This window comes from Gopherus evgoodei, chromosome 4, assembly GCF_007399415.2.
Source record: "Gopherus evgoodei ecotype Sinaloan lineage chromosome 4, rGopEvg1_v1.p, whole genome shotgun sequence".
In the NCBI taxonomy this organism is placed as follows: Eukaryota; Metazoa; Chordata; order Testudines; family Testudinidae; genus Gopherus; species Gopherus evgoodei.
The window spans coordinates 36,329,918-36,351,060 of NC_044325.1; the positions used below are offsets into that span (position 1 = coordinate 36,329,918).

Consider the following 21,143-nt stretch of genomic DNA (forward strand, 5'->3'; position numbering starts at 1 on the left):
GCAGTCCCCTTTGTTGACTCTCTCCAGCAAGATTCTGATGCTGGGGAGAATCTCATCTCTCATTCCATTCACTAGCCATGGTTTCCTGACACTGGTACCATCAATGGAACCAGACCCAACCTTATCTTCTAGACAGTCTAATGTTCCTGTGGAACCATCTTCCTCTCTGCTGAGGGAGTTCAGAGGATTGAGAGCCTCCTACTTCCAGTCTCATCTGGTTAAGTAAGGGACACCCCCTTGGACCAATGGTACTCTGTGTCTTGGTGACCCTCACAACCTATTTTCAATCCCTCATATTGACCTTATTGGGGACCATGGGACCCATATACAGAAGAACCAGAGTCTGTGAGAGCCAGGAGGGAAATCGTACCACCCCTTCCCTCAGGGAATTTGTTGGAGCCTTCTGAACCTATGGAAGAGGAGGAAGATGAACCAGATCCACTGTTACCACTAGTGCTAACACATTTCTTCCTTGCTCGATGAGGTAATCGCTTCAGCCTTGCCTTGTCCTCTAGATGACCATAAACATTTCTAAAAACTACTTCAGAGAGTAGCAGAATAGCTTCAGATCCACTTAGATGAGGTCCGGGATGCGCAATACAAGCTCTTGGATATTCTATAGCCCATGAGGTCTAGCCTAATAGCACTCCCAGTCAATGAGGCCATATTGGAACCAGCAAGAACCGTATGGTATGTGTTAGCCACTCTAATTTTGCACTGCTGTTGATTCTCAAGCACAGATGTGCTGATGGAAGAAATTATAAATATGAAGAATATTTTGGAAGAGAACTTTCCGAAAACCTGAAGCGTGTGTGGGATTAAAAGAAATAAACCTAACCCTCATTGTTGGTTTTTTTAATTCTTTGAATAGGTAATCCGCCCTTTAGTGAAGCTCCACATTTTGCTGATCAGACAGGGGTATTCGAGTACTTTGTCAACACTTCTGATCCAGGGGACCACATTTTCACACTCCGCCAGGTGGTGGTTCAGCGACCCATCACCTGGGCTTCTGATGCAGACCAGGCCATCAGCATTATAGGAGACTTTAAATGGTATGTTGAATCCACTTTAAGTAGGCTTTGCAGAATTCAGTTTTTAGGTTTTTTGTTTTGTTTTGTTTTTGGTAGTTTTGATGGATAATATTGGTTTGTTTATTTTTAAGAACTCTTATCTATTTAAATTTTCAAGGTGTCTGACACTCTCCCAATAATTTCCTGCAATTTATTAATAGACAGTGAGACTGAAAAAGGTAAAACTTTATAACTATTAAGACAAATTGTCAACATCACATTTAAAACATACAAAGAAATATCCTTAAACTCTTAAAAAAAATTTTTTTTTCAAGTAGCAATTGCCTATCTGTAAATTTTAGTTATTAATGGAAATATTTTTCACTACCCTGTGTGTGCATGGTGAAATCAATGTTTACTGACATTTTACTTTTAAAAATTTCATCCTTCCAAGACTAATTTTAACCCAGTATTCCCATGCATGTGGCATCCCATGCCCTCTCACGGGCAGCTTCTGTCTTGAATTTTCATTCCAAAGCTAATTTGTATCTAGACTAATCCACACCTGGGATAGATTGAGTATGCATATCTCTCTTTTTGAATCCCAAGGATTGAGTGATTTTTGATTTAGAATGCTGAAAAAATTCTAGGCCAAATTAGTGGCAGCTTGTAAACACAAGTCTAATTTTAAGGTAGAGGTCGGATTTTTGTGAATCCAGTACAAATATCTGTCCATGTGTTTGTAACCATGCTGAATGATTCCGCTTAAAATCTGTTGTACAAATGGGGAAGAATGTAAGATGACTTTAAGATGCAAAAGCTTTGGGTCAAGCTTGGCTGTGATCTGTAATGTCAATTCAAATGTTTGATGTTACCAAATGAACTCTTTCAAATTTCTGTTACATTGGTCTTGTAGTGCCATATTCTGGCCAGTCCCAAAAATTGCACTGACTTGATCTGTAGAGCCCATGGAATACTGCATTTTAGGTAAAGATGGCTGTGGATGCATCAGTGAGGTTAGTCAAAGTACGTTAGTAACCTGATAAACTGGGAGACTCCAGTGAGACTCTACACTTGAGTTGGAGGTCAGTTGGCTTACATGCGATGACTAATTGGAGAAAAGAGGGGATGCAGAATCAAAGTTGTGCAAGGGTTGGGTGGTGTGGAAAAGAATAGCGGGCATTTTGAGTTCTCTGAGTTTTTCAGTTAATCCCATAGTATTGTCAAAAATGTTCCTACTCCACGTTACTCTTCTGACCTCTCAGATTAGTTGGACCCTTCATTTTCATTTTTTATTTTAATTTTTTCCTAGGAATTTATTGGTGTGTGTTACTGCAACAACAAAAGCAGCTGAAAATTGGGTACAGAAAACTAGTATTAATTTTTCTGGGCAAATACCAGGGTTCATTTTGGCGAACAGAAGGGTGGAGGCGGGAATATTCAGTAGATTAATGCTTTGAGTGGAATGCAATGTAGTTTGCTGCAGAACTAAAACAGAACTCAAAGCATGATTCCACCTCTGAGTTTAAGAAAATAATATATCTCTAATCCCAAAATCAAACTTTTAATTTGGATAAAAATTCTTTTGTAGACTTAGAACTATCAGCATATAAATATTTACATTTAATAATTAGGCTCAATATTTATAAATCCTCGCTGTCTTATGTGAAGACCTTCAGTGTACTTCCTAGTGTTCTGAAACATATTTTGATACAGATTTTCATTGTCTTCCCATTTTAATGAGTCAAATCTTCACACCATTATCTGCTAACAGCTTGAAATGTGTACACGGTGGGCATGAGACTCATCAGTATGTTAAGATGTTCATGCACTTCAGAGCTTGTGTGCATCCCTGTTTGTTTATTGTGTGCATCTTCTAATACACAGCCTTACTTCAACAGGCAGCTTTGCATATACACATAGACTAATATATTGTAATACATAAATCTCCATGCAATGGATTGTATTTCCCTAATTAAACAATTTTTTTTATATTTGAATGATACAAAAGTAGGGTGAAATTCGGAGGGGTGGAGGGGGATAATGCTTTTTTTTTTGTGAAACCCTAGAATTTTAAGTTTTTTAAACTGAAAATGAAGGCGTTTACAGATTAGCAACCTCATATTCCTGTGTGTTGAATGTCTGAGCAATTGAATGTTTGCCTGATAATCACTAATTTTACATACCTGTTGCATCTAATTAGTGCCCCTTTGATTTGCTTGTTTCATTCCCAGTTCAAGTCTAGCCTTAGCCTTGTTGAGGTACTTATCCTTTGATATTCTCTATCCTCATCCCTTGCTGTTGAAATTATGAGGTTGAGTGTTGAATCCGCCCATAACCTCATCTTGACCATAGAGTGGGGGATTTAGCTATAGCCACCAGTAGATCTATCACAGTTCTGCTTCCAAGTCACTAACTTCTTTTTGCTGTCTATTGTTCTTGGAGTGCATCCTAATGCCCTGCTTCCCAGCAGCATTCTAATGGCCATGTGAACCATTGTGATCCATGGTCCATGGCAATAGCTTTGGATAGATCTGTGTTTCCTCCTTGCTTTTTGCATGCAGTTTAACTGATGACATGAGAAAAGGGTCTCTGTCTGCTTGGTGCTTTGTACTATGGGTTTGCACTTCCAATTTCTCGGTGCTATTGGCTTTTTGCTGAAGTATTTGTAAGTGCTGTTTTTGAATTCTGTATCTAATGAGTAACTGTATAACTGAGAAACTTATCCATCCTTTAACAGTGTTACAAAAGAGCCAAGCGTCAGACATATCTTCCAGTAGGAGGAGATAAAAGAAACAGATATTCCTTCAGCTGTATTTATCAACTGACTTGAGGGGTGAGGCGTACACTAAGACGACTTTCTGAATAGTGGAAGTTTGTTGAATGTGTGGCCTTGAGGCACTCTCTCTGTTAATGTCATTTATCTTAAGGCACTTCAGGTTTTAAACATATTGGGTTTTCAAACCGTTTGAGTTGTGGGGTTTTTTTGTTTTTGTTTTTTCTGCACCAGAAAATATCTTGGTACTGTGTAAAGGTGTAGTGCAATTTACACTGTAAGCTGCTTATCGTTATACTATAACTGCAGAAAAATATACTGCTTTGTAGAAAACCAGGATGTCACCCTGGAATACTGGGGCCAGTTCTGGTGCCCACAATTCAAGAAGGATAAATTAGAGAGCTTCAGAAAAGAGCCACAAGAATGAGTAAAGGGTTAGCAAACACGCCTTGTGGTGATAGACTAAAATAACTCAATCTACTTAGCTTAATAAAGAGAGAAGTTAAGGGATGACTTGATTAGTCTGTTAGTATCTACATGAGGAACAAATATTTAATAATGGGCTCTTCAGTCTAGCAGGGAAAAGGTATAACATGAACCAATAGCTAGAAGTTGAAGCTAGACAAGTTCAGACCAGAAATAAAGGTTGTTTTTGATAGTCGTAATAATTACTCATTTGAACAATTTACCAAGAGTTGTGGTGGATTTTCCATCACTGATAGTCTTTAAATCAAGGTAGGATGTTTTTCTAAAAGAAATGCAATAGGAATTTCTGGGGGAAGTTCTATGGCCTATGTTATACAGCTCAGACTAAGTGATCACAATGCATCAACTGCTTAACTCCCATAGTGCTTTTATCCATAAATCTTAGTGTTTTGCACAGCTGGGTAAGTGTCATTATACCTATTTCACAGCTAGGGAAACTGAGACACAGGGAGTTGATGTGACTTACTCCTAATCATACTGTGAGTCTGTTGGGACTTGGACTTTGATCTCCTTTTACTTGGCTTGTATGAAAAGCTCTGTAGAAATAGAGGTTAATCTTTTATTTTTTTTAGTGACAATAAGACCTGAAATATTGGGGTTCATTCCATTCCTCTAGACTAAGGTTTGAGAGATTTGGTGAGATTTGCCAAAGCTGTGCAGCTCCCATTGATGATAGGAATTGCAGGACTTAATCTTCATATTAAAAATACTTATTCCTCCAGTGTGTGTCATTGAAATGACTGCCAGGCTGTACAGAGAAGACTTAAGGATAGTAAAGAAGCATCTCTCTTCTCCTTTCTTTATTAAGTGTTAACTTTCTCTTGCAGGGTAAATGTGTCGATAACTTGTGATGTCTACATAGAGCACCTGGGCAACGGTGGTGTGTTCATTGCAGGAAGAGTAAACAATGGCGGGATATATGTTAGACATAGCAAAGGACTCTTCTTCTGGGTGTTTGCAGATGGCACCTACCAGGTCACTGGTGATCTCTGTAAGTAACTCATTATTAACAGACACACACCCTTTTAAAGGGCTGACGCTTGGTTGTATCTAAGCCTGAAAGAAAGCCAACTGGAGGTTTGATGAAAAAGCTGAAGAAAATGCAGGATGCTTAATTTCATAGATGGCACTTGCATTATAAACCCATTGTCCTCTAATGAGTTATATCCTTCTTAAAGATAATGCCTGCAGGCTCCTGGACAAGCACATGGTTTCTTTTATTGATGATAGTTATCACTGTCTGTGCTGTATACTTAGAATAATTGAAATTAATTGATGTAGGATGCCTTTGACAAGATGACGTCCATGCAGGTGCTTAGATACCAGGGTGGTGGATGTGGTATGCGAATGTAAGTAGATTAGCATACAGCAACACTACACAATCAGTTTGATAGGATTTGAGAAGAAATTATCCAGCTGAAACAAGGAGAATTTTGGTAGACAAAATGTGGTTCCAAGTGGAACTTAGCGAAGTCATTAGATTTAACATCCCTACTCAGGGGGAGAATAATCACTACTTTAATGAATCATAAGTAGACAGGACATCCGTTTTATTCATTTCACCTAGAAGATATTTCCAGCAAAGCAGTATTTTATCACTTAGCCTCCTTCCCTGTGAGTCAAAACTGAACGGACGTGCTATCTATTGAATCACACACACTACTTTCTGTAGCGCTTGACAGTCTGGTCTCCTATCAAAGTTCTGATCATACCTTACCTGTTCATCTGGTCAAATCAAAAGTTTAAACCCTTACTGGTATGACAGTTTTTTTGTTTAAGAATGTATTAAACCCGATTTTGGCATATACTTAGTGCATAAATGAAGAACTGCACTGAGATTGCTCTCTTACTTCACTGGAATGACCATATTGCTGACAGAACTATTTTTTTAACTTTACTATTAACCTGGGTCAAAATCCTACCAGTGAAAGGATCCATATCCTAGGTTAACTCAACTGACTTAAAGTCAACAGAGACAACTGCTCTGTTGCCGACACGTGCTATTGTTATTTTGGATGAAACAATGGAAGGACAAATGGTCTGGCTAGCCTAATAGGATGACTTGGTTGTTCTGCTAAGGGCCTGACTTTTTTTTTTCAGGGATTTGGAGTCTCTCCTCCCCCCCATACTTGAAGTTGCAGGTTCTCAACACCTCTGAAAATCAGGTGCTAAATATCAAGCCAAGAAAAGGAAGGTCCCTATTATAACATGCCTGTGGGATTTGGAATTGTTTGTTAATCCACTAATATCGTGTATGTTTCAGCTGGAAAGGAAGTCCTGATGAAAGGAATGTCTGGTGTGCGAGCCAGAGTATGGCACACACTCACTCTGAATCTCAAGGTAAGGATGCAAATTGAAAACCACAAGAATTAACCAAAATATTCTTTACATAGCTCACCTTAAAATACAGCACACGGGCACCCTGGGATATTGACTGTCCAGTAGCAATTGGTGATTCCATCAGTTAGTTAAAATAATGAAAATACTCATGTTACATCTTCAGTGAGCTTTACATACATTGTAACATACATACAATGCCCTAGTGAAGTGTTAATCCTGTTTTTGTAGAAGATTAAGGCACAGATTAGTCTGACCCAGTATGGCCGTTCTTATGTTCACCAAATGTCCATCAAGCCCATTATCCTGTCCTCTGACAGTGGCCAATGGAGGTGCCCCAAATGGAATGAACAGACAGGTTATCATCAAGTGATCCATGCCCTGTCACCCAGTCCCAGCTTCTGGCACACAGAGGCTAGGGACACCATTCCTGTCCATCCTGGCTCATACGTCCATCAATGGCTATCTTCCATGAATCTATCTAGCTCCCTTTTGAACCCCATTACAGTATTGGCCTTCACAACACCCTCTGGCAAGGAGTTCCAGTGCATTGCGTGAAAAAATAGCAACGGTGTGAAAAAATACTTTCTTTTGTTTGTTTTATACCTGCTACCTATTAATTTCATTTGGTGGACCCTTGTTCTTGTATTGTGAGAAGGAGTAAATAACACTTCCTTATTTACTTTTTCTATACCACTCGGGATTTTATAGACCTCTGTCATATCCCCCATTAGTTGCCACTTTTCCAATTTGAAAAGTCCCAGTCTTATTAATCTCCCCTCATACGGAAGCCGTTCTATACCTCTAATAATTTTTGTTGCCCTTTTCTGAACCTTTTCCAACTCCAATATATCTTTTTTGAGATGGGGTGACCATATCTGCACAAAGTATTCAAGGTGTGGGTGTACCATGGATTTATACAGAGGCAATATATTATCATCTGTCTTATTATCTATCCCTTTCTTGATGATTTCCAACATTCTGTTCACTTTTTTGACTGCCACTGCACATTGAGTGGATGAGTTCAGAGAACTATCCACAATGACTCCAAGATCTTTCTTGAGTGGTAACAGCTAATTTAGACCCCATAGTTGTATATGTATAGTTAGGGTTATGTTTTCCCATGTGCATTACTTTGCATTTATCGACATTCAATTTCATCTGCCATTTTGTTACCCAGTAACCCAGTTTTGTGAGATCCTTTTCTAGATCTTCACAGTCTGCCTGGGACTTAAATGGTGAAATGATCAGTGCAATACCACAGAGGGAGATGTTGGAACACTGAGATTAAACGCTGCAGTTTTTAGATTCCAGGCATGAGCTGTAACATCTCCTAGATTGTGCTTTGCATAAAGTCCTAGTGGAGTTAAGGTAACTTTGTTTTTTGCTTTTTGGCGATCCTGTATTCCACTAGGGGATGTCGTCTGCTCTGCTGTATACCACAGGTCTTTTATATTTCACCCAGTACCCCTTTATTGAACCCAATAAATTGTTTGACTAAAGCATATTTTACTGAGAGGCATCTAGACTTGACTTGAAGACATCAACAGATGCAGAGTCCACCACTTCCCTTGGTAGTTTATTTCAATGGTTAATCACCCTGTTTTTTGTTGTTTTTAAAAATTCTGCCTAATGTGAAAAGAGAACAGGAGTACTTGTGGCACCTTTGAGACTAACAAATTTATTTCAGCATGAGCTTCTTCGGATGCATAGAATGGAACACACAGACAGGAGATATTTATACATACAGAGAACATGAAAAGGTGGAAGTCTGCATACCAACAGGAAGAGTCTAATTAGTTGAGATGAGCTATCATCAGCAGGAGGAAAAACAACTTTTGAAGTGATAATTAAGATGACCCATAGAAGGTGTGAGGAGAACGTAACATAGGGAAATAGATTCAATTAGCGTAATGACCCAACCATTCTCAATCTCTGTTTAGGCCTGAGTTAATTGTATCTAAGTTGCATATTAATTCGAGTTCAGCAGTGTCTCTTTGGAGTCTGTTTTTGAAGTTTTTTTGTTGCAAAATTGCCACCTTCAAGTCTGTCACTGAGTGGTTAGAGAGGTTGAAGTGTTCTCCCACTGGTTTTTGAATGTTATGATTCCTGATGTCAGATTTGTGTCACTTGAATAGATATGTGGGCATCATCATAGGGCCTAATCACATCAGCCACGCCATCAGGGGCTCGTTCACCTGCACATCTACCAACGTGATATATGCCATCATGTGCCAGCAATGCCCCTCTGGCATGTACATTGGCCAAACCGGACAGTCTCTACGCTAAAGAATAAATGGACACAAATCTGACATAAGGAATCATAACATTCAAAAACCAGTGGGAGAACACTTCATCCTCTCTAACCACTCAGTGACAGACTTGAAGGTGGCAATTTTGCAACAAAAAAACTTCAAAAACAGACTCCAAAGAGAGACTGCTGAACTCGAATTAATATGCAAATTAGATACAATTAATTCAGGCCTAAACAGAGACTGGGAATGGTTGAGTCATTACACTAGTTAATCTATTTCCCTATGTTACGTTCTCCTCACACCTTCTATGGGTCATCTTAATTATCACTTCAAAAGTTTTTTTCCTCCTGCTGATGATAGCTCATCTCAACTAATTAGACTCTTCCTGTTGGTATGCAGACTTCCACCTTTTCATGTTCTCTGTACGTATAAATATCTCCTGTCTGTGTGTTCCATTCTATGCATCCGAAGAAGTGAGCTGTAGCTCATGAAAGCTCATGCTGAAATAAATTTGTTAGTCTCTAAGGTGCCACAAGTACTCCTGTTCTTTTTGCAGATACAGACTAAGGCCATGTCTACACTTACAGTTTTGCAGCGCTGGTAGTTACAGCTGTGTAGGGCCAGCGCTGCAGTGTGGCCACACTGACAGCTACCAGCACTGCAGTGTGGTCACATTTGCAGCACTTGCAGCGCTGTTGGGAGTGGTGCATTGTGGGCAGCTATCCCAGCATTCAAGTGGCTGCAACGTGCTTTTCAAAAGAGGGGTGTGGGGTGGAATGTGACAGGGAGCGTGGAGGAGACAGACAGAATGGATTTTTGGAGTTGACACTGTTCTCAGCTCCCTGCCTTGCAAGTTCTAAGGACTGGAAGACACACAGTGCCTACTTTCCATCATTTTAAAAGTTCTAACTCCCTTTCCCCACTGCTCTCTCATTCACTAAATGCAAATTATATACTTTTAAATACCCGTCAGACCAGATAAACAACTGCTCAACACGGACTTCCCCCTCCCCCTCTGCCGTGTGAGAGTGCTGTTTCTCTCTTCAAGCAAACAGCTGTGAACATTCCAAAGTAATTCCCCTGCCTGCCTCCGCTTGCTCAGCAAACAGGAGCTGTGTTTGTTTTTTAAATAAGCAGTTTGGCTGAACTCCGAGCTCTCCCTTTCTTCCGGTTTGTTGTGGACAGGAATTCTGGGATACCTCCTTATACCCCGGAGGTCAATAAAAGTGCTGGTGGGCATCCACACTTGCTGAATCCCTACACCCGAGGCTCGACCGGGTGTACAGCCAGCGCTGCAACCAGGGAGTTGCAGCGCTGGCTGTGCTTTGCAAGTGCGGCCACATCCTAAATTGCAGCGCTGTAACCCCCTCACCAGCGCTGCAACTCTCTAGTGTAGCCATGGTGTCAAAACCTAGTCCCAGATTTGGACCTTAGCGTCCAAAATATGGGGGTTAGCATGAAAACCTCCAAGCTTAGTTACCAGCTTGGACCTGGTACTGCTGCCACCACCCAAAAATTTAGAGTGTTTTGGGGCACTCTGGTCCCCAAAAAACCTTCCCTGGGGATCCCCAGACCCAAATCCCTTGAGTCTCACAACAAAGGGAAATAAACCTTTTCCCTTCCCCCCCCTCCAGGTGTTCCTGGAGAGATACACAGAAGCAAACTCCGTGAATCCAAACAGAGGGATTCCACCCTCCCCGTTCCCAGCCTGGAGAACAGAATTACCGAGAGTCAATCTCTCTTCCCCCCTCACCCAGAGGGAATGCAAAGTCAGGCTAATACATCTAATACACCCAGGTTCCCCCCTGACTTTTTCCTCCCACCAATTACCTGGTGAGCTGCAGACCCAATTCCCTGAAGTTCCCCACTAAAGAAAAACTCCAACAGGTCTTAAAAGAAAGCTTTATGTAAAAAGAAAGAAAAATACATAAAAATGGTCTCTCTGTATTAAGGTGACAAATACAGGGTCAGTTGCTTAAAAGAAATATGAATAAACAGCCTTATTCAAAAAGAATACAATTCAAAGCACTCCAGCAACTATAGACATGTAAATACAAAAACAACAAACCCTTTTTGTACTCACAACTTAGAAACAGAAGATTAGAAAGCAGGAAATAGAAATCACTCCTCATCCGAGAGAGCATACAGGCAGACAGAAGAACCAAGAACAAAGGACACACACACAACAAACCCTCCACCCAGATTTGAAAAAGTCTTGTTTCCTGATTGGTCCTCTGGTCAGGTGATTCAGATTACTTCTTTCCAGGTGAAAGAGACGTTAACTCTTAGCTATCTGTTTATGACACATGGCCTAACACGGCTACTCTGAAACCTGCCTAATGTGAATTTGTCTGGCTTCAGCTTCCTGCCAGTGGTTCTTATATGCCTTTGCCCACTCAATTGATGAGCCCTTTAGTAGTTATTATATTCTTCTGGTGAAGGTACTTGTCCACTGCAATCAAGTTACCTCTCAGAACATGTCTATATGGTAAATTAGTGTGTGGCAAACTGGGGTGCAGATCTACAGTGCTACCTGTAATGGTGGGCCCTGCTGCTTTTACTCCTAGGGGAATTGTGCACCAAAAAATTCAGCGCATAATATATTTTAAAATTCTTCATATTTTATTTTGTCAAAATACCACAAAATAATCATGCCAGTTTGGTAATTTATTTCAAATTACCTGTCAGCAAGTGTGTCTAACAATACAGACAACAAAAGAAAGTCAGGAAATGTTTTTTGGTAAATAGATTCCTTACTAGGCAAGTTAATACAGATCTTGTAAGTAGTAATTCATTTAAACTACAATACAGAAATGTATTTCCTGCACCCCTGGAAGCACTGCAAAGGCTTGGGGAAGTCAGGGATAATGGAGGAGCTGAGTGAGAGGGAAGTAATTGCTGGGCAGGATCCTGGGAGTGAACCTGGAAAGTTGAGAGTGGGTAGAAGTATGGAACAGGTTTGGGGCAAGAGGAGGGATTGTTAAGGAGTTGGGGAGCCTCTCCCATGCAGACGCTGGCTGACCTATAGCCTCTCCCATTCAGTCAAACATATCTGCTCCTATCCCCCCCTCTCCTCCCCATCCTTGTGTCTCTTCACCCCCATCAGCCACTCTCCCTCCCCCTGTCCCCATGTATCCCTGCACCCGCACTCCCATTCAGCCCTTGGCTCAGTGCTGTCACTCCACTAACTCCTGTGATCCTTCCAGCAGCCCTGTGTGCCCCTCTCTGTTTGTCCCTCCCCCTGTCTCATGTTTCTTTACCTGGCTCTGTGGGCAGGGTGCTGTGAGGAATGCAGCCACTTCCCCCTCCCTCTTTGCAGCTGGCTGTTCCCTCTTGGAGCTGGCTGCCCTTTCTACTGGTGCCACAGCAGCCCCTCGTGTGCGAAAGGTGTAATTGCAGTTCCTTCCCAGCACAATCTATATTCTGGGGATGGGGAGAAGTGGAATCTGTGGGAGACATGAATTCTGCGCTTGTGCAGTGGCACATAATTCCCCTGCAGGAATATCCTGTGCACTAAGTTATCTAGTGAACTTTCAGTCAGTGTATGGCAGCAGGGTTCACACAGACTGGTGGTGCACAGTGAGCTGTAGATTTACACCCCAGCTTGCTGAACACTAACTGGCCATATAGACAAGTCCTCAGTCTTTGTGATAAGTTAAACAAACTGAGCTCTTTCAGTCTCTCATTCTAAAGCATTTTTCTCCAGCCTTCAAATAACTTGGGTGGCTCTTTTCTGCACCCTCTCCAATTTTTCAACATCCTTGAAAAAGCTGAACTGGATGTAGTATTCTAGCGTCTTTCTCACCAATGCTATGTGCAGAGCTAAAATTGCCTCCCTAAACCTGTTTGCTACTGCAAGGATCACCTTAGCTCTTCTAGCTGCAGCATCACAATGGGAGCTCATGTTGAATTGCTTGTTCACTGTGACCCCTAGATTCTTTTTAGAATTGGCTTTCCAGGATACAGTTCCCAGTTCTGTAGGTTTCACCTGCATTTCTTGTTCCCAGATATATAATTTTGCATGTGGCTGTATTAAAATGTATTTTCTTTGACTGGGCTCAGCTTCCCAAGTGATGACCAAGGTTTGCTGGCCTATAGTTACCCAGGTCATCTCACTCACACTTTTTGAATATTGGCACAACATTAGCACTTTCACATTCTTGTGGAATTTACCTACTTTGCCATATTATTTATTAAACAAATTTAACGTCAGTGGATCAGAGATCTCTCTCAGGACTTTTGGGCTAATTATGCAGGCCTACTCATTTAAAAAATGTTTATCCTTAGTGGATATTGTCCAACATCCTCCATGGTTACAAATAGACTGGAAAGTACATTCTCCTCCTCATATAATAAGTACATTGTCACACTTTCTTTTTGGGTATTGAGCGGAAATATTTATTAACTAATGTTGTCTTTTTCTGCATTGCTACTAAGAATGTTACCATTTCACGTAGCATACCATCTCTAGCCATAATTTGGCAGCACTTCTCCATCACCTCCAGGACCACTGTCAGCAACTCCTTCAATATTCATATCTAGCCAGCTTTGTGTATTGTTGACTTCTGTAACTAAAAGCAGATTTCACGTGCTTTTCTGTGGAACTTCTAAAACCAGATTCCCTGCCCTTGTGTAAACTTTGCCATCACACCTGGCCTGAAACCAGTTAAGCACAGGCTTGAATTGAGATAAACCTTTTTTGAAGTTGCACACTAAGTCTGTGCCCCTAATTGCCCACATTCCAGCATAGACTCATAGACTCTAGGACTGGAAGGGACCTCGAGAGGTCATTGAGTCCAGTCCCCTGCCCTCATGGCAGGACCAAATACTGTCTAGACCATCCCTAATAGACATTTATCTAACCTACTCCATGTTTGCTGGAAGACTGGTACATTGCTTTGTGAGTGTTCTTGGTTCATCTTAATTTTTTTTAGAGTTGAAGAAGAAGGGATTATTTTGGGATTAAGGCACTGAACTGGGACTGTAGTGATTTGGGTTCAATTTCCACTCATCCACAGACTGTGTTACTTCAGAGAAGATTCTTAATCTTCATGCCCCAGTCCACATCTGTAAAATGGGGATAATGAAACCTACCTCACAAGGATGTTGAGGGTAAAAATGTGCTATTTGTGAGATATGCAGATATGGGGGTGGTAGAGAAGGTTGCCAGTATCATTTTGGAACTACCTCTAGTACATGTTACTGTAATTGATAAATATTCCCAGGCAACCCCCCTGTTTGATGTGATGGTAGAAAAAATGAAACTCCCTCTAAAGAGTTCTAATACTGGCCAAAGAGGATAATCCCTGACGGACCACTCTTTCCTTCTCTTCAGTGTTCCCTCTGCAGCTCTTGCCTTCGGTTATAGCAGCCCTTAGAACAGGGGTCAGCTTTCAGAAGTAGTGTGCTGAGTCTTCATTTGTTCACTCTAATTAAAGGTTTCACGTGCCAGTAATACATTTTAACGTTTGTAGAAGGTCTCTTTCTATGTCTATAATATATAACTAAACTATAGTTGTATGTAAAGTAAATAAGGTTTTTAAAATGTTTAGGAAGCGTCATTTAAAATTAAATTACAATGCAGAGCCCCCTAGACGGGTGGCCAGGCCCAGGCAGTCTGAGGCCTTGGCTACACTCACACTTTACAGCGCTGCAACTGGGGTGTGAAAAAACACCCCCCTGAGCGCTGCAAGATACAGCGCTGTAAAGTGTCAGTTTAATCAGGGCAGCAGCGCTGGGAGCACGGCTCCCAGCGCTGCACGCTACGCCCGTAAGGGATGTGGTTTACATGCAGCGCTGCTGCTCTGACTACACTCACACTTCAAAGCGCTGCTACGGCAGCGCTCCCGCAGCGCTGCTGGGGCAGCGCTTTGAAATTCCAAATGTAGCCATACCCTGAGTGCCACTGAAAATCAGCTTGCGTGCCACAGGCTGCCTATCCTTGCCTCAGAAAGTGTAAACTCTGATATTTGGTATGTATTTTTGTTTGTTACTGCCATCTAGTGGAAAATAGTGGAATATAGTAATATTGCTACTTAAAATGTTTATACTGAAAGTTACTTTGTATTAATGGTACCATCATAATCAAAGCAGTTAAAATGTGTTTTAATTACTATCATGAGTGTATACAGTTCTAACTACACTTAAGGAACATAAGAACGGCCTTACCAGGTCAGACCAAAGGTCCATCTAGCCCAGTATCTGTCTACTGACAGTGGCCAATGCCAGGTGCCCCAGAGGGAGTGAAGCTAACAGGCAATGATCAAGTGATCTCTCTCCTGCCATCCATCTCCATCCTCTGATGAACAGAGGCTAGGAACACCATTCTTTACCCTTCCTGGCAAATAGCCATTTATGGACTTAGCCACCATGAATTTATCCAGTTCCCTTTTAAACATTGTTATAGTCCCAGCCTTCACAACCTCCTCAGGTAAGGAGTTCCACAAGTTGACTGTGCACTGTGTGAAGAAGAACTTCCTTTTATTTGTTTTAAACCTGCTACCTATTAATTTCATTTGGTGACCCCTAGTTCTTGTATTATGGGACTAAGTAAATAACTTTTCCTTATCCACTTTCTCCACATCACTCATGATTTTATATACCTCTATCCTATCCCCCCCCTTAGTCTCCTCTTTTCCAAGCTGATGAGTCCTAGCCTCTTTAATCTTTCCTCATATGGGACCCTCTCCAACCCCCTAATCATTTTAGTTGCCCTTTTCTGAACCTTTTCTAGTGCCAGCATATCTCTTTTGAGATGAGGAGACCACATCTGTACACAGTATTTGAGATGTGGGCATACCATGGATTTATATAATTGCAACAATATATTCTCCATCTTATTCTCTATCCCCTTTTTAATGATTCCTAACATCCTGTTTGCTTTTTTGACTACCTCTGCACACTGCGTACATCTTCAGAGAACTATCCACGATGACGCCAAGATCTTTTTCCTGACTCGTTATAGCTAAATTAGCCCCCGTCATATTGTATGTATAGTTGGGGTTATTTTTTCCAATGTGCATTACTTTACATTTATCCACATTAAATTTCATTTGCCATTTTGTTGCCTAATCACTTAGTTTTGTGAGATCTTTTTGAAGTTCTTCACAATCTGCTTTGGTCTTAACTATCTTGAGTAGTTTAGTATCTGCAAACTTTGCCTCCTCACTGTTTACCCCTTTCTCCAAATCCTTTATGAATAAATTGAATAGGATTGGTCCTAGGACTGACCCTTGGGGAAAACCACTAGTTACCCCTCTCCATTCTGAGAATTTACCATTGATTCCTACCCTTTGTTCCCTGTCTTTTTTAACCAGTTCTCAATCCATGAAAGGACCTTCCCTTTTATCCCATGACAACTTAATTTACATAAGAGCCTTTGGTGAGGGACCTTGTCAAAGGCTTTCTGGAAATCTAAGTACACTATGTCCACTGGATCCCCTTTGTCCACGTTTGACCCCATCAAAGAACTCTGCTAGATTTAGTAAAACACGATTTCCCTTTACAGAAACCATGTTGACTATTGCTCAACAGTTGGTTGTTCTATGTGTCTGACAATTTTATTCTTAACTATAGTTTCTACTAATTTGCCTGGTACCGACGTTAGACTTACCGGTCTGTAATTGCTGGGATCACCTCTAGAGCCCTTTTTAAATATTGGCATTACATTAGCTAACTTCCAGTCATTGGGTACCGAAGCCAATTTAAAGGACAGGTTACAAACCTTAGTTAATAGTTCTGCAACTTCGCGTTTGAGTTCTTTTAGAACTCTTGGGTGAATGCCATCTGGTCCCTGTGATTTGTTAATGTTGAGTTTATCAATTAATTCCAAAACCGTCTCTAGTGACACTTCAGTCTGTGACAGTTCCTCAGATTTGTCACCTACCAAAAGCCAGCTCAGGTTTGGGAATCTCCCTAACATCCTCAGCCATGAAGACTGAAGCAAAGAATCCATTTAGTTTTTCTGCAATGACTTTATCATCTTTAAGCACTCCTTTTGCATTTCGATCGTCAAGGAGCCCCACTGGTTGTTTAGCAGGCTTCCTGCTTCTGATATACTTAAACATTTTATTACCTTTGGCGTTTTTGGCTAGCCGTTCTTCAAACTCCTCTTTGGCTTTTCTTATTACACTCTTGCACTTAAGCTGGCAGTGTTTGTGCTCCTTTCTATTTGCCTCACTAGGATTTGACTTCCACTTTTTAAAGGAAGTCTTTTTATCTCTCACTGCTTCTCTTACATGGTTGTTAAGCCACGGTGGCTCTTTTTTAGTTCTTTTACTGTGTTTTCTTAATTTGGGGTATACATTGAAGTTGGGCCTCTATTATAGTGTCTTTAAATAGGGCCTATGCAACTTGCAGGGATTTCACTTTAGTCACTGTACCTTTTAACTTTTGTTTAACTAACCCCTTCATTTTTGTATAGTTCCCCCTTTTGAAATTAAATGCCACAGTGTTGGGCTGGTGAGGGGTTCTTCCCACCACAGGGATGTTGAATGCTATTGTATTATGGTCACTATTGCCAAGCGATCCTGCTATAGTTACCTCTTGGACCAGCTCCTGCTCTCCACTCAGGATTAAATCTAGAGTTGCCTCTCCCCTTGTGGGTTCCTGTACCAGCTGCTCCATGAAGCAGTCATTTAAAGTATTGAGAAATTTTATCTGTGTTTCGTCCTGAAGTGAAATGTTCCTAGTCAATATGGGGATAATTGAAATCCCCCACTATTATTGGGTTCTTAATTTTGATAGCCTCTCTAATTTCCCTAAGCATTTCATCATCACTATTACTGTCCTGGTCAGGTGGTCAATAATAGATCCCTAATGTTATATTTTTATTAGAGCATGAAATTTCTATCCATAGCGATTCTATGGAACATGTGGATTTGCTTAAGATTTTTACTTCATTTGAATCTACATTTTCCTTCACGTATAGGAGCGGCGCTTTTGATTCCTGTTAACCTTGGAGAGCTAACACAGCTCTGAGAAAGTGAGCTGGATTCTATTCCTCCTTGTGTCTGGCATTTCAGTTAGTTCCATCCATGCAAATCCACTGAAGACAATACGGGTTGCTCAGGGCAGTCTAATGGCAGATTTTGCCTCGTGGAACTCTTACATCACCAGAAGTGAGAGGAAAATCCAGTTTAACTCTCAAATTCTAGGTTGAGTTTGCAGGGTTGGAGCTTAAGGGAAATATATCTCTACATGCAAATTATAAGCATATTTGATTTGGAGTTAACTGAGCTGATAAATGTAACACTATGGTGCAGTATTTTAGCCGCTATTCAGTAGAGAACCTCAGTTGAAGCACTATAAAAGGCTAATGTTTTCACAAGTGCCTCCAACATCTTGTAGATGACATAGGGAAAGTCAACCCCTAATGACAGGTCTAGTGTGTTAAACTGATCACTGGATTTGTTAAACTTTCTTCCCTTTCTTTGGACAGGGTTCTTCTGCCTCAGGATCACTCAATGGTTATCCCCTCTGGGAGAACGTCACCTTATCTGAGACAAGTCATGGCTGGGCGGCTATTGGAACACGCTCCTTTGAATTTGCACAGTTTGACAATTTTCACATTGAGGCCAGTTGAGGTTGCTGGCCTACTAAGACAAGCCAGTTGTTTTATTACTACTTTGAATCGGAGCCAGTTCAAACTTTGGAGATAACTTGTAAATATTATTTTGAGGTTGATCTGTTGGCCAGTGTTCTAAATTCCACCTTTTATTTATTACTGTTTGTTAGAAATTTACTAGAGTAGGTATGTGTACACATGCCTGTGACTTAACCAAAAGGATGCGCTGGGATTTTGCCCTTTAATTTTCAGAGATAAGTTTTTGTTTAAATTAGAGATGGCAAACAGGAGCCATGGATTAAAACCTTCTTGAATTTTTGTAATCGGAACGCCCCAGTTCACTTGTGAGCCATTTTAAGAAATTAACGTGCAGTATGTAGAAGACCTCAGAAGCTTCAGTTTTAACACTTACCTGGTTCTGGTGTTTTCCTTTCACCATCCAACTAAGAATTAAACACCTAAATTTAGTGAACATATTCCTAAAGTGTCACATTTACTGTTCCCAAATTCCCCTTTCAACAGAGTGCTTAATTCTGTTACAGTAGAAAAATATTTGCCCTTTTCCCCCCTGCCATAGTCTGAGGCTAGGGAATACACAATTGCAAGTGCATTTGAATTACTTCTCCCTGTTGTAAATGAGATCTGCATTACCAGCCTTTAGATATTGAGGTATATTTTGAGGCTGTATTTGTGCATTGGAGTACAAGCGCAGCTGATGGTTGATTTGTCCATTTAGGAAGTGCCTTATTTTTAAACTACCTCTCTCATTAATGACAAAGTAGCAATCCTAAAAGGTTTTTCAAGCATCTTCCACTTATGATACAGGACTGTATTCTAAAACAGAGACTAAATGAAGTATAATTGCATGTTATAAATCCTCAGGAGGAAAAAACTCTCTCCATTTTGCTATCATTCCTTGGCTTTCCAAGTCACTGCAACAGCTGTAGAGTTAATTTATTCTTACATGTATAAGTGAGTCTTGAAGTACAGAGTGAGACTGTCATATATTGCTACTCTAGATTCTGTAGATTCCTGCATTTTTCTTCCTTTGTTTGTTCGTGTTCTGCTCGGCTCAGTTTGGAAATAATAACTTGGTGGTTCAATGAGATGTATGTCATCTTGTCATGCCGGAAGGGAAAACTTTCCATACCTCCTAATTGATAAATGTTTACCAAATTTCACTGTTTTAATTGAGGAAATCCAGTGAGACAAGAATCTAACTCCAGAGGTGATAACACACTTGAAACCTGGACAAGGACATATTTATTAGGCAATCTTCTGTCTTAGGAGACTGCCCCAAAGTATCTCTAAACATACTGAGCACAGTTCTGATCCACTTTTAATAAAGACTAATTCTTAAGCAACTGATTGTTCTGAATGGTAGCTTAAGACAGGTATAATGTAATTACAAGTATTTTGCAGTTTGAAGATTATGGGATAATGGAGAGCATTTTTTCAAATAGCTTTTGGAGAAAAATATCTCAGAATTCCATCCTAACATCCCACTCTAGCGATTCTAAGATTCCCACTCTAAGCAATTAGTGACACTTCTTGTGACTATTAGCAAAAGCCTTTATACATAGTCTCATACATTCAGTTAACCTTGAAAACAATAAATTTTAAAGTGATTTTTAACTATTGTCATGGGCATTAAGCATGTTCGTTTTCATTTGATAAATGAGAGAGAATTTCTAGGCCAGTATTCAGACTGTGGTGGCCTAGATTTAAGTGCCTAACTTTATATTTAGATACCTAAATAAGTGGTCTGATTTCCAGAGGGACGTCAGTGGGAGCTGCAGATGTTCAGCACTTCCTAAAGTCAGGCCACTTGTGGGTCCCTAAAGTTGGACACCTATTTGAGGAATGTCTGTAAATGAACGAGTTATAAGAGAAATTTGAATTTGGCAGAACTGGATATATGTTCCTAATCGAATATTTCTGTAGCAATTCTAGCTAACTCTATTAGCTGCAGGGTGTGTACGCGTGGGTGATGGAACAGCACTGATGATGCAATTATTCCAAAGATTACAGTTTTTACATTTTTGCACTAGTTAATTAACAATTTTACCGTTTTTACATTATGGACTAAATGTGTTGTACATTATTGGGAGTATAGTTTTTATGTTAACTTTTATAAAATTAAAGTAATAAGGGATTTAAAATGTTTTAAATTATTGTGAATACTATGTTTACTGAAGTTTTGTTGTGTAATCATCTTATACATCTGTAATTCTTTCCCTTTGAATGGATTGTAATGCACTTGGTGATAGCAGATAAGCTGTTAAGTGTTTCAGTAAGAGACAGACTTACATAGTTGATTATAAATACTAATGATTCCAAATGATCAAATAAAACACTTTAAAAAAAACCCTTCATTTGTGCAGAGCCATTCTGTAAATACATCATCTTAGTATCCTTCAGAGAGAGGACTGATAATCTTTCATTTGTGATTTCTCATAAGGATGCTTGTCATTAGGCTAACTGGTCTGGAAGATTTTGCTACTGCAACTTTGAATGACTTTTAACAGTCTTCATTTACACAGCTCTCAAGAAGATCCCTTATAGGTTAGTGCTTGCAATCCTGGTGTGATGTTCTTTAAACAGTATTTTTACTTAACTGGAGCAAGGATACACTTTCTGAGGCTTTTGCACTTAGTTAAGGGTATGAAGTTTTTTTAATGTCCAGTCTTGCAAAGTGCAGAATGTCTTCAAAT

At 40.3% G+C, this 21,143-nt stretch overlaps 1 protein-coding gene across 2 annotated transcripts in view; it reads left to right on the forward strand.

The window, feature by feature from the left end:
• The window catches only part of GALC (galactosylceramidase), a 67,185-nt gene extending 46,399 nt beyond the window's left edge, over positions 1-20,786 (forward strand). For both annotated transcript variants that reach the window (XM_030558975.1, XM_030558974.1), the window contains 4 exons: positions 872-1,052; positions 5,100-5,263; positions 6,536-6,612; positions 18,304-20,786. In XM_030558975.1, the coding sequence (XP_030414835.1) occupies positions 872-1,052; positions 5,100-5,263; positions 6,536-6,612; positions 18,304-18,447 (566 nt within the window). In that variant the 3' untranslated portion in view covers positions 18,448-20,786. The remainder of the gene's footprint in view (positions 1-871; positions 1,053-5,099; positions 5,264-6,535; positions 6,613-18,303) is intronic.
• Positions 20,787-21,143: the final 357 nt, after the last annotated feature.